This window comes from Antechinus flavipes, chromosome 2, assembly GCF_016432865.1.
Source record: "Antechinus flavipes isolate AdamAnt ecotype Samford, QLD, Australia chromosome 2, AdamAnt_v2, whole genome shotgun sequence".
NCBI lineage: Eukaryota > Metazoa > Chordata > Mammalia > Dasyuromorphia > Dasyuridae > Antechinus > Antechinus flavipes.
The window spans coordinates 31,727,334-31,741,878 of record NC_067399.1 but is presented as its reverse complement, the minus strand read 5'-3'; the positions used below and the strand labels follow the sequence as shown (position 1 = coordinate 31,741,878).

Genomic DNA, 14,545 nt, shown 5'->3' with positions numbered 1-14,545 from the left:
GGTTGGACATAAGACCATGATAGTATTTATTTCTACATTTATATTATATATAATATGAGATATATTAAATATTATATAAATATATATATACATATATTTATATTACATATCTGTGACTACCTTAGAGAGCTCTTAGTCACTGAATACCAGAATCCCTGCTCTGGGATAATCTTTATGAATAATTTTGAAATCACTCAAGATAAATAATCTGATGTTCAGATCTTAGTTACAGCACTAACTCTATTAGTACATGAAATTTAGAATGAGATGCAGTAGGCCCATGGCTACTATTGAAACAACACAGTAAATCAGACTAATCTATGAATCACAAATTGTGGGACAGGGCAAGAAAAATGCTCTCTGGGACTTTAAAAATGAAATCATAATCCTACCTTTTCTTCTTTAAAGCATTTAATAAGAATGAGTTTCTGAAACATGGTCAACTTTGCATTCCAATAGTTTGAATCAGCTAATTCTTGACCTGGTATTTCTTCAGCATAGCCTTCCCAGTATATGGGGTTAATATAGGTTTGAAAATTTCCTAAATTTTGGAGAAGAATGAATATTAGTTTTTAACCAGAAAACGATTATGGTTCAATTCAATACAATCTTTATGATGGGCCTACTAAGTGCTAAATTCTTTGGAAGATAGACTAAGACATTCTCTCTTCCATCATTAGTTGAGGAGGGGGAATATGATACATATGAATAATTGAGATTAAAAATAAGAGTACAGTACATAAATATCAAGGGAGAGTAATATAGTAGCTGCCATGTGAGGGGGCAAAGTTGTATTCTAGCTACCTAATGTTGTTTTCTCTATGAATTTCTTTGATTTTTCCTTAGCATGGGTGTCCCAACTCCCATATTAACCCAAAGGCCACTTAACCAGTGGTCTAAAGTCATCACTTATTCATTTGGACATATATTGATAAGGCAGATACAAAGGCAATATTCACTAGCGGCTTGTAACATTGGGTTTCCTAATGCTGAGTGGGATGCTTTATGAATTCTAACATGGGCTGATGAAATATCCTGTCTTTTGAGGATGGTAGGAAATGTTTGATGTAGGAATTAGATAAGAGAAAGCATTTTTAAGTGCTTACAAGGCACCAGACACTGGGATTACCAATAAAAGTATACTAGACAGTCCCTGCCTTCAAGGAGCTTATATTCTAAAAAGGGAGTCCACATGTAAAGGAAAGCTTGGAAGGGGGAAAGCTAGAAAAGTGGAATCGTTGGAGATGTTCAAAAAGTGCTGTGAGCGAGCTAAGACCAGTGCTGGGTGGTTATAGGGGTAGAGCTGGATTTTCTGATGGGGAGAAAATGGAAGTGATAGTTCAAATGGAGAGATGATGTGGTAAAATACCATAGAGGATAAGGTCAAAACTGGGTAGTCCCAAGGGCAAAACTCTCTATATACCTCCCTCTGGTCATTTGGCTTATAAGGGCAGGAAGTCATAAACTTAAGTTATTTCTGTAGGATCCCTTCAAAGGTGAATTGTGGGCCTTTATCAGATACACTGATAAGGCTGTTTGATATTATACCCTTTTTTTTTTTGAAAGTTCCATGTTTTTTACAGAATTGAGAACAATTTCATGTCATTAGGGGAAGCAATGAGGTGTGATGCAAGACACCAAACTTGGAGTCCCAGGATCTGAGTTCAAATCCTGGCTTTGCTATTATCTGTGAGTTCCTTCGGTAAGCCACTTAATTACCATGGGCCTCCCTCAGTTTCTTCACATGTAAAATGAGAAGATGATTTCTTTTGTCTTCTCTAGCTCAAAATCTCCAACCCAATGATCTACGTAAGAATTAGAAAAGTCTCAATTTGTGGTTGCCATCATAAATATGGTGGTATAATCTGGGCTGGTAATAAATATCATAGCCACCAGGTACCAGGGTCATGGCAAAAACAATGGCTGCATAAGTCCATATATCCTTCCTTAGACATCTTGGTCTTCTGGTATGTATCACATCCTTTGATAGGTTGATGTACTTGACAGCCCAATATAATAAAAACTAATGCCTATGAATGGGGTTCTTTCATCTGGGTCAGGGCTGCTGTTCTGCTAAAGCTCATTTGATCATTTAGAGTCTCTTGGGTTTCCCAATAAACCATCAAAACATCAGCAAATAGAGATATCTTTTATTTATATATTTCTATTTCATTTTTTGCTTTACTATTATATCTAGAACTTTAATTCCAAATAAAAAGAATTCACTATTTCTAGTTATTTATCACTATATTTCTACTTATTACCCTTAATAATGATACGGAATAAAATTATTTCAAATAGTAATGATGAAAGAGGATGATCTTAGATGTTGGTTCCTTGTTCTTAGTGGGAAGACTTCTGTTTTCATTTTAAAATTAATACAGATTTTGGTTCCAAGGAAATACTTTTCTGATAATAAGTAAAGCTCCTTCTTATTAGAATGTAAGGTCCTCGCGGGCAGGAACTGTTTTTGCTTTTTTTCTTTACTGCTTTCTCCTGGCACTTAGCACCTGGTACAAAGTATATAATTAATATTCTTAACCAATTCCCTCCTCTCCATTATTTAAGGAAATGTCATTGATGGAAACAATGAATTTTTTTTTTTTTACCTGTTGAAGAATATAGTAGAGAAAGACAATATCAAATAAGAGAAGTCAAATAATAATTTGAGGATTAGGAAATCTCCCAGTGAAAAAAGACCAATGTTGCAATTAATTCATTAACAAGTACTTACTAAGTGCCTACTTAGATGCCATGGTTGATAATAGGTAGAGAGCCCCAAGGAGACCCTTTTGGGAAAACCCTGGCAACCTGTCACATTACCGAGTTTGATTGCAATGGGAGAGATCAATATCTGGAATGAAATTCCCTGAAAAGCTGGAAAGATTTCTTCCAAGTCAAAACAAGCAAACCAAATAACATCAAGGAGCCAGGGGACTTCAGGTTTGGCAGGGCGCTCCTGTAGTGAACAGAAGGCAAAAGGAACAATAACTGACAAAGACAAATAACAAACTCAGTCTCTTGCCTAAGGGAAATGACTAGCTCAAGTAGGAAAAATGCTGGATTTTCTAGCAGTGTCTTCTCAAAAGAAGGCCAGCTAGTGAAAAGCATGTGGGCTGAAAGTGTCCTGGGCCTGGCTGTCTGGAGTCCTGAGTTCTAGTTTTGATCCTTGCATCTAACTAACTATATGGATCTTAGTTTTCTTACTAATAAAATGAGGAAGGCTCTTCTTGCACTATCATGTCCACAAAGTCCAGTGGTTCTCAAAGTGTGGTCCAAAGAAACCTTGAAGTCCTTGAAACCCTTTCAGATGGACTACAAATTCAAAATTAGTTTTTATTTCTAATATGGCAAATATCTATAAATATAATACATATAAACAAAAACTCTTTGGACATATCCTCAATAATTTTAGTAGTATAAAGATATTGAGCTCAAAAGACTGAGAATCACTGTTTTAAAATTTGTGAAGGTGTTCTCATGGAGAGTTAAATTTGCTTCCCCACCCAAGCCTCCATATGAAATCCATCAGCTTCTAGGAATTAGTCTCTGTGATTTCCAGGGGAATTATGTAGGCCATAGATGGTGAGGGCTAGAGAGAGAATGGTACTGGAGTGAGACAAAAATATGGTGGACAGGGGTGAGGTAGGTCAGGAGCTGGACATCCTCCTCCAGTAGCTAGCAATTGGTTAGGAATAGTGACTGGACTTGTTTCCTTTGATATGGGAAACTGCTAGGTGGGCCAAATTTATCCACCAACACAGACTGACACCTCCTAGTCTTGGAGAGTTGCCTAGGATACCAAGATGCTAAATGATTTTTTTTGCTCAGCTTAAGTAAATGACACAATAGATCAGACTGCTCTCCCTCTACCACACCCACCAGATTGCTTCTTAAGTGTGAGATTGGAGACAGGTACATTTATTATTCACTCCTCACTTTCTCTGAAGCTAAATAAACTTTAAAAATAGGAAGGCTGGTTGAATTAATAGAGCAATGCAGGTCTTAATTAAGAAAGAATGAAAAGGTAATGTGGAATACTTGGGAGTGACATGGTCTTCAGGTGGCCTATGGGTCCCAGACTTGTTCATTTGCCACATGGGGGTGGATGGTAAAGAAAGACACAGGGGACAGTGTTCTTAACACAATATTCACAAGTCAGGGGGAGTCCTTTTGTTTAGAACCTCTCCCCTTCAAATTCTTTCACTGTGGTTTATGCTTCTTTTCCTGGCCTCTCTTAAATCCTCCCAAAACTAGGCCTTTTCTATTCAAGTTAATTTATTTGATGAAATTATTTTTTACTGTTAGGAAAATCCATATATTGGGCCAATCTATTATTTCTCCCAGATTAAGTATTTAGAATTTCCAATTTAGAATGTCCAATTTGGGGTCAGAAGACATTTTATTGTTTTTCAAAAAGTATTATATGGAATACCACATCCTCCAGTGATGGTCATTGAGGGATAGACCAATATTGTTCCCTAGGGGCCTATATTTATTCATCCATTTCAAGGCTATGAAGCATCTGGAGCAGAAGGGACATTTACTTGTAGATCTTTCTGTTTATTATTTTTTTGAGGAGGCAATTTGGGGTTAAGTGACTTGTCCAGGGTCACACAGTTAGGAAGTGTTAAATGTCTGAGGTCGGATTTGAGCTCAGGTCCTCCTGACTTCAGGGCTGGTGCTCTATCCAGGCCTCCTAGCTGCCCTCTTGAAGCTCTTTTCTCTCCCTATAAATACAATACGAAGGTGTATAAATAATCCCAAGAGGAAAGCGGCCTGCTGTCCCAAACACGACCTGGAGGGCTGTGGAAAGGACACCAACTGTGGCCACTTTCTGCCTTTCCATCTGGGCTATGTCTCTTCATTCCCATCTTTGATGAGTTACTTCTTCTGGGAAGCTTGTGATACACTGGGAGCCTCAAAAATGATTGCTTCCAAAATCATATAACTTTTCAAAGAAGCCTTTCTTTTAACCCGGCCTTAACCTGTATTTCTGGGTTTGCTGGATATGACTCGCCTTCCCACATTGTACCATCTTGCCAAACTGCCCTTTCCTCTGTTCCTTACCTCCCTCTCCTCCCTTATCATCTGTTCTCCCTTTGCCTTTCAAGTATTAATATATAATTATATATTATAATATTATATGATATGTAATAGTATAATATATAAGCTTTTCAAGCTTAAGTGTTTTAAACACTGTGTTCTGCATGTTCCTTTCCCGAGTCCCCACAATCACCACTTGTATTTAGCTCCTGTATTTATTCGCTTTAGATTTATGCTTTATAGAACGCTCTATGTACTTGTTCATCGAATAGAATGTAAGATGCGCATGAGAAATGATTATTTAATTCATTGCATCTGTATCCCCAGGGTCTTAGATGTAGTAGGTAAATGCCTGTTGATTATTTAGGTATTACAACTTGCCCCGAGATTCTCTAGAAGTCTGGCAGCAAAAGGCAGAGCTGGAAGGAGAGGGTCCTATAGGAACCCCTGGGACTGGACTAAGTCCATCATTATTAGTGAAGGGTGAGGAGGGAGCTTAGCTCCTGCTAAGGTGCTGATCTCATACAATGGGGCATAAACCTCCCCCTTCCCCTCTCTGATCTCTGCTCACAGGTATCTGAAATCTTTCCCTTGTCCAATGCTGAGCTCAGGGGCTTTCATTCTGAAGAAGTATTACATTACGGACACTTTCTATCTTAGGTAAAGAGCCGTATGTTACTCTGTTTATAGGAACAAGATTTGACCCACAGCGTAATCAAACCTGTGGAGTTTCAAAGCATTTGTATGGTGGAGTTTTATGGGATTTTAATAATACCTCACCATTGGGGAGCTAGAGGAGAGACAAAATTATGGAGAGCATAAAAAGTCAATCTCCAATTGAGAAAAACAAGTCCAGTCTCTAACATACTCTAACTTTCTGACCTGGGCAAGTGTTCTAGGTAACTCTTAAGAGTAAAGGTTTCAAAAAAGATGTGTATCTGCTTCTGTTAGGGAATTTCTTACCCAGCAGTTCCCTAGACCCCATGAAATCACAGGTCCAATCCCTACTTCATATCTATCTATCAGATTATCTATCTATCTAGATATTTGTATGTATGTATGTGTGTGTATATATATATATATACACACACACACATATATGTATAAAATTTAAAATTTTTCTAAATATTTCCCAATCTCCATCTTTACACTCTCTGTCTCTCTCTTTACTCACTCTCTCTCTTTACACACACTCTCTCTCTTTATGCATATATATAATTTAAAATTTTCTAAACATTTTCCAATCTCCATCTTTACAAGATTCCCTGGGAGTATTTGGCCCTATCTTTTCATGTGAGGAAACTGAGGCACTGAGAAGTTGTCTAGCTCTGGATCTCTGTGCTATTCTTCAGCCTCATTCAGCTCCCCAGAACCTTCCCAACCCCCATTATTCTCTCTACAAATAAAAGAGGATTATTTCTTTGCCTCAGTTGTTACCCAGCCTTAATCAATTCAATGGAACTAAGGAAGACCTTAGCTTAAAAAGGCTCCCATTGCATCCAGGGCTGCGCCCCGAGCTCTATCCGGCCCCTAGACACATGGCTCTGGCGGGGAAGATGAGGCCAGGACCTCCCTCACACCGGGGACCTCTCGGAGAACGAAGGGCTAACTCCCGCAGCCCGAGACAGAAGCAAGACCTTTTCCAAGCCAGCCGAGCCACGGAGGAAGAAGTTCCACTCGTCTTCAGTTAATTCGTTTTTCTGGCGCATGATGTCCACGCAGAGCATGAAGCTGTAGATGAGCTTGTGCTGCTCGAAGAGCCCCCGGGACACATTAACATAGGCTGTGAGCAGTGTTTGATCGAGCAGGATCTTCAGGCGCTGCTGCAGGTTGTCGTTGCGCTCCGAGGTTTCGATGGTCGTGTTAAATAACTGCAAGGGAGAGGAAAAAGTCTCTTTGGACGCCCTCCTCAGCTCCGTTCCCCATCACAAACCCGGGGTCTCGGGAGGGCCTGGCTCCAATAGCAGCTGCATGGAGCAGAGGGGGCAGTTCTTGGCTCTGAACAAGGCAGGTTTGAGGTAGACACAAGTGGTGAGCACCTTGCACACCTGTGCCTCAGTTTCCCTCTCTGTAAAATGAGGCGTGAGACTTGATGGCTTCTTGTTGTCATTCGGTCATATTTGACTCTTCGTGGCTCCATTTGGGGTTTTCTTGGCAAAGATACTGGAGTGGTTGGCCATTTTTCTCCAGCCCATTTTACAGATGAGGAAACTGAGGCAGATGAAATGACTTGTCCTGGGCCACACAGCTAGGAAAAGTCTGAGCCTGGATTTGAGCTTCCTGACTATAGTCTTAGATCTCTATCTGCTGAGCCAACTTACCCCATGCTGGTCTCTGGATTCCTTTTAATTTTAACCTTTGCTCATTTTCCATAATGCAACTTCTGCAAATGCTTTTTTTCTTTTTTTATATATAAAGCCTTTTCTTTTCTTTATTTCTTTTTCTTTTTCTTTTTTTTTTTTGCTGAGGCAATTGGGGTTAAGTGACTTGCCCAGGGTCACACAGCTAGGAGGTGTTAAGTATCTGAGACTACATTTGAACGCAGGTCCCTCCTGACTTCAGGGCTGGTGCTCTATTCACTGGGCCACCTAGCTGCCTAGCTTTTTATTTTCAAAACACTTGCACAGACAGTTTTCAACAATCACTCCTCTGCAAAACCCCGGGTTCCAAATATTTTTTTTTTCCCTCCTCTTCCTTCACCACCATCCCCCAGATGTTAAGCAATCCAATGTGTCAAACACATGCAATTTTTCTATACATATTTCCACAATTAACCCGCTGCTCAAGAAAAATCAGATCAAAAAAGAAAAAATGAGAAAAAAACCAAAATGCGAGCAAACAACAACAAAGTAAATATATTATTTTGTAATCCATGCTCTCTCTGAGTGCAGATGTCTCTATTACAAGATTATTGGAACTGGCTTGAATCACCTTGCTGTTGAAAAAAAAAAGTCTACCACATAATCTGTTGTTGTGTACAATGTTCTCCTGGTTCTGCTTATTTCACTCAGCATCAGTTCCTGTAAGTCTCTCCATCTCCAGGTCTCTTTGAAATCATCCTGCTGGTCGTTTTTTTAACACAACAATAATATTCCATAACATTCAAAACTGTAACTTATTCATCCATTCCCCAATTGATGGGCATCCACTCAGTTTCCAGTCTGCCACCACAAAAAGGGCTGCTATAAACGTTTTTTCGCATGTGGCTCCTGTTTCCTTTTTTATGATCTCTTTGGGATAAGCCCAAAGCAGTGACACTGCTGGATCAAAGGGTATCACAGTTTGCTAGCCCTTTGGGCACAGTTCCATATGACTCTCTGGAATGGTTGGATCAGATCACAACTCTACCAACAATATCAAATGTTCTTTCTATAGAATTTTCTTTCTCCGTCTCCTCGCCATAATCATCATCATCATCATCATCATCATCATAGCTAGTGGCAATTTCAAGTTTGCAAAGAGCTTTAAAGAAAGCTCACCTCATTCACAACAATCCTGGAAATGAGTTAATCAAAATGGCTAACATTTATATAGTGCTCACTATGTGCCAGGTACTGTGCTAAGCAATTTATAAATATCTCATTCAATCCCCACAACAACCCTGGGAGGAAGATGGTATTATTATTATTAAGCCCATCTTACAGAGGGGGAAACTGAGACAGTCACAGATGATACTTGCTTAGGGTCATATAGTGAGTGTTTAAGGCCATAATTTGAACTCAGGTCTTATTAGTTCTAAGCCTAAAGCTCTATCATCCACTGTGTCACCCATTGTTGGTGGAGCTGTGAACTGAGACAACCATTCTGGAAAGAAATCTGGAATTATGTCCAAAAGACTATAAAGCTGTGCATACCCTTTGACCCAGAAGTCCCACTAGTGAGAAAAAAATCATAAAATAGGGAAAAAGATCCCATGTATGCAAAAATGTTTATAATAGCTATTTTTGTGATAGTGAAGAATTGGAAAATGAGTAGATAGTGAATGGCTGAATAAATTATGGTAAATGAAAATAATGGGATATGATAGTTCTTTAAAAATGATGAACAGGCTGATTTTAGAAAGATTTACATGAATCAATGCTTAGTTAAACAAGAAGAACCTGGAAAACATTGTGAACAGCAAGACTTTGCGATGATCAATTATGATAGACTTGGTTCTTCTCAGCAGGTCGGTGATCCAAGACAAACCTTGGATGGAAAACTCCATCCAAATCTAGAGAGAGAACTACGGAGACTGAATGTAAATCAGCACATACTATGTTCACATTTTTTTCTCTTGTGATTTTTCCCTTTTGTTCTGATTTTTCTCTCCCAATATGATTCACAAGGAAATATGTAAAAAAAAAAAATTGAATGTAAAAGTCCACCCCAAAAGGAACATGTCTGTGAGAACTATGTGGTCTGCTTCAAGCCAAGGGAAAAACTTGGGAAAGGTTCAGAGGGGAGCCAAATTAAGAGAAAACCTACCTGCTTAAAGTACTTTAAGGAATACTGATACATGGGGTCGATTTCGGATAAGCTGGCAATGACGAAGTACATCACGGATCCCTGGGTTGCCACAGGCCGGTACTTCTCCCTAGCGGCATTGATCATTTTTTCTGTGGATTCTGCCTCTTGCAGTCTGGTTTTAATGGCCCCCGAAGTGATCTAAAATAAAAATTGATGTGATAACATCATGGAGTGGGGAGAAAGAGGGAGAGATCTCTTTCCCATCTCCGACAAGCTGAATTCTGGCTCCTTGGTCAGTCAATGTGGATGAGTCTTAATTACAACGGGCTAGGTACTATAATAAATAAATTTGAAACTAGACCTGCCCTCCCTACACAGTAAAAACACTTCTCTTGCCTTCGAGTCCTGGAGGGTGCTGATTAGTTCTTCGTTATCCAGAATGTTTCCTTCAGATGTGAACAACATTTTTAGGATTTTGTCCTCAATGGCTTTCAGCTGGTTTTTGTCTGTATTGATGCTCACGATGAGCTGGTTTCGTTGCTCTTCTAGCTCGGGTTTTTCAAGCCTCACAACATCACTAGAAGAGATATTGGATCGTGTTAGGTATGGCTTCTCTGGACCTCAATGGAGGTAAGCACTCACTGCTCTTTTTCAAAGCCCTTGGCAAGGTTCGGGAGCATGTCATTTTCCCACTCCCTGCTCAAGGCATCCCCATTAGCTATCATGCTCCTGAGAAAACCTGCCCAAGTCCTTCTCTTTCATTTCCCCCTTTCCTACCCCTTAAAAAGGCCCCATGGCAAAGTAGTAAAAAAAAAAAAAGTGAGGCAGGCAGATCTGCTTTTTTTGTACAGTTTTCACATTCTGCCTCTCACACACACTGGTTGTACCATCCTGGGCAAGTCACAGCCTCTCAGTGCTCTAGGCCAGAAGTGTCAAATGTGCTCCCTATACAAGGCAAACCAGATTAAAAGACTGCCAAATCCTTTTTGGCAATCTGGTGAAATCTATGAACTGCTTCTCAGAATCATGTTTTTCATATTTTTATATACAAATACAGTTTTAAGTTTTAAATTTACATAAATTATTTAAATTCAAAAAGTAAATTTTAATTAAATTTAAATTTAATTAAATAGTAAATATTTAAAAAGTAAACAAAAAGTACATTTTTTACAAGTTTACAAAAAGTAAATTTGAATTTTAGTAATTTAAATTCAAAAGTAAAAATATTGAAATTTAAATTACATTTAATTTTAAATACATAAAATCAAATATGTATAGTATATTTAAATAGCTTTTTATTATCAGCACTACATGCAAAGATAGTTTTCAATATTCATCCTTGCAAAACCTTGTGTTCCAAAATTTTCTCTCTCCCTTCTCCTACCTTCCCTCCCCTAGATAGCAAGTAATCCAATATGTGTTAAACATGTACAATTCTATATATGAATAGTATATTTCAAGGGAAAACAATTATACTGAAATACAGTTACCCAAATATTTTTTAAAAACCCTCAAAGAATTCTTGTTCTGACTAAACTCAACCTGTACCAGTGGAGTGCTCTGATTGTTGCCTGTATTAATGATTGTTGCCCAATCTCTAAACCTCTGTAGTTCTCATCTGTCTCTAAAATAAATGGTCCCTAGATGAACCTGTTTTTCCTTAAGACTAAACTTTTCTCCTTGCCTACAGAGGGGTTTACAATCTAGCATGGCAGACAAGGCATATGGGAAATAAGGCAAGCAGATTACTTTGCATACAAATTAGATCATAAAAGAAAGTGATTCTCTGAGTGAGGGGTCCAGGGGAGGAAATGATCATTTCTGGCTTTGGAGAACAGGAAATGTCCACTGAAGATAAGAGGTTTATGAAAAGTGACCTTTACAGATGGGTACCATTTCAATGGTAGAAGTAGTTATTCTCCTGATGGTGGTGATGATGATAATAATACCTAGCAATTATTTAGTGCTTTAAAAGTGTGCACACTTTACAAATGTTATCTCTCACCTGATTCTCACAATAACCCCAGGAGGTAGGTGCTATCATTATCCCCATTTCACAGATGAGGTAACTGGACCAAACAGTTTAAGTGACTTGCCTAGGGTCACACAATTAGTAAGAACTCAATATTAAGACTCAAGTCTGGTGTGTTTTCCCTTACTTAAATGCTATCATTCGACACAGAGAGTCAGGAAAGAGAAGATTTTTTGGGGAACACTAAGAAGAATCTGAAGTATTGAGGATTTTTTTTTACTGTTAGTTAAATATGCAATTTATTAAGCACTTAAATGTGAAGCACTGAACTTAAGTTTTGGGGATACAAAGAAAGGCAAAAACACAGTTATTGTTTATTTCTTCTGGTATATATGAAAGGGTAAATAGAGGAGGAAAAAAATAATCATTTATACCTTAGCAACTGATCTTCCAGACCAGATTTGGTCACAGTGAAATTAATGATAGTAACTTTAATGCAGACCTAAAAAAAAAATGCATGGCAGAGAAAAGATAATTATTTAAATAAGGAATGATCAAAGAAGATTAGTTGTGGCTCATCATTAAATCATAGTTAAAGGGAAAAAAAGTCACCTTAAATCCTACATTTTCAAATAGAGTAGCACATAGTTATACCATAACTTAGTTCACATATGTAGATATACCTGAAGCCAAATTTGAGTTCCCCAAAAGACAACTAACTATACACTGTAAAGTATAATAAAAATGATTGGTCTTCAATGCAAACGCTAGTCTTTTCCCAAAGATATTAAACTTATAAAGAAGCTACAAGAAATTTATCAGAAGAAAAATACATTTCATTTAGATGAAATGTTCTTTGGCTTGATCTGAAGGTTTTAAAATTAGGAATAGTTCATATGGGTTCAGATTTTTTTCCCCACCCTAAATTAAAAGAGTATATATGGCTTATTTCAAACTCAAATGAGTCTTATAAAAATTCAAATGACTAATTTATACAAGTTAGTGTGCTATAGGTTGCTTTCCTAAGCATCTCACAAGAAATTTGGGCATTTTGTGTCCTGGAATGCTAGCTTAGTTTTGTGTCTGTGATCAGACACACTTAGAGATGGAATTATCTTCTCCATCATCTCTCCCCAAATGATACATTTTTTTTCTCTCACAAAAACCTTGTTATCCACTTGATAACTTCGTTTTTCATAGCTGGAATTTACCTTGTCTTCTTTTCCCCACATGATTCTATCTAAAATTCAGTTGTTTGAGAAGAACTTGACAGAGACCTATCACTCAAATGATATTCAAAGCTTTTTAAAGGAAACTAAAAGATTAACTCATGATGTATTTAACTCCTTTGTAATTCTGTTATGGATTTTAGGCATTCTTGATCTGAATATGTCTCAACTGACTGAATATGACTCAACTCAACTGAATATGTGTCAACTGAAATGAGGCTAGAGGTAAAAAAAAGAATATAATTTAGAATTATAATAATCATAGGGACAAAGCAGGTTGACACCTTCTTTGCAGAGATAGTATTTTAAAGAGATGCCTAAAAGATTGAGACATTAAGTTAATTTGCCCAGAGCAACATAATCAGGATATATTGGAGGCAGGACTTTAACCTAGTTATTTTTTTATTCACTAACTATTACATCACACTGTCTCTTATAATAACTCCTATTTATATAATCTTCGAAGAACATTTCTTAGAATGGCTCATGAGATATATAGTGGGAATATACAAAGAGAGAAGCCTACCTACCACTTTATAGAAACCCTCAAAATGGCAAATAAGCCACAATTTCCCATCACTCCCTGGGAAATTGGCCCATATTTGTAGAGGAAGTGAGTCTTATCATTGTCCAACTGAGGCTTGGGAGTGTGTTGGAAGGGTCCCCTCTGGGTTCCCCATAATTTGTGGTGAAGGGAAAATTTGGGGACTTTATCTGTTATTTTCAAGTATCTGAAGGGCTGTTACATGGAAGAGAAATAAGGTTTATGTTTGACCTCAAAGGGCAGACTCAGATAGCCATAAAACCTCTTGATGATGATGAAGTGTCCAAGCTGGGAAATAACTTCTCAAAGAAATTCAGGCCATTGTCTGAACAGCTCAGTGCTGAGTTCTTATAAGGCTTCCTTTTAAGTAAGGATTGGGTCACAAGGCAAACTTTCAAATTCTGGGATTCTACAATAATTTTAAGTGTTTGGGAGCAGTGATGGGCACCTCCCCAACTCCCCAGAGTGTCAGGGGTTTAAATGAAAATCATCTCGAATTCCCAGTCACCCATAAGCTTTAGACAAAACCCTTGTTACTTAGGGGTGTGTCTGCTAGGAAGCAACTTCAGGTACTGGAAGACACAATGACACTTTTATTAATCACTTACTAAATTTGTACATCATTGTACTTAAGCTCTTACACACTTAACACACAATATGTCAATCAAACCTCCCCACCAGATTGGGAATGGATAGGGATTATAGGATCATTTAGAGCTAAAAGGAACCCTTACAGATGAGGAAACTGAGTCATGCATGAGTCTAACGACACCTTGCATCCCAACAAATATACAGTGGGACTTGAGCATCCTCGAAATCTCTGAAATCCTTTCAGAAAGTCTACAAATTCACAATTGGTTTTTATTTTTAACGTGATCAATATCTATAACTATAACCCACATAAACAAAACTCTTTGGACAGATCCTCAATCATTTTTAATAAGATAAAGATATTGAGAAAAGTTTTGAGGACCACTGGCTTAAAATGTCCTTCCTCTTCCCTTTGCCTGTTAATCTGCTTGGCTTCCTTTAATGCCCAACTAAAATTCCATCTTTAATGGAAGCCTTCCCCAACCCTTCTTAATTCTAGTGCCTTTCCTCTCTTGTTTCCTATTTACCCTGATGATAGCTCATTTTTCATGTTTATTTGCATCCTCTCTCCCCAATTAAAATGTGATCTTTTGAAGGACAAGGACGATCTTTTGTATCTTTTTGTGTCATTAGCAATTAGCACAGTGGCTGACACATAGTAGGCACTTAATTAACATTGATTGATAGATTGATTCTACCAGAGGGTTGCTAATT

At 37.9% G+C, this 14,545-nt stretch overlaps 1 protein-coding gene across 1 annotated transcript in view; it reads right to left on the bottom strand.

Annotated features, from left to right (window-relative positions):
• Window positions 1-14,545, bottom strand: part of DNAH6 (dynein axonemal heavy chain 6) — a 206,349-nt gene that overhangs the window by 39,349 nt on the left and 152,455 nt on the right. The window contains exons 60-65 of the mRNA XM_051974340.1: window positions 11,902-11,969; window positions 9,892-10,072; window positions 9,514-9,693; window positions 6,684-6,917; window positions 2,824-2,959; window positions 393-541 (exon numbers count right to left, since the gene is read on the bottom strand). Coding sequence (XP_051830300.1) covers window positions 393-541; window positions 2,824-2,959; window positions 6,684-6,917; window positions 9,514-9,693; window positions 9,892-10,072; window positions 11,902-11,969 — 948 coding nt within the window. The remainder of the gene's footprint in view (window positions 1-392; window positions 542-2,823; window positions 2,960-6,683; window positions 6,918-9,513; window positions 9,694-9,891; window positions 10,073-11,901; window positions 11,970-14,545) is intronic.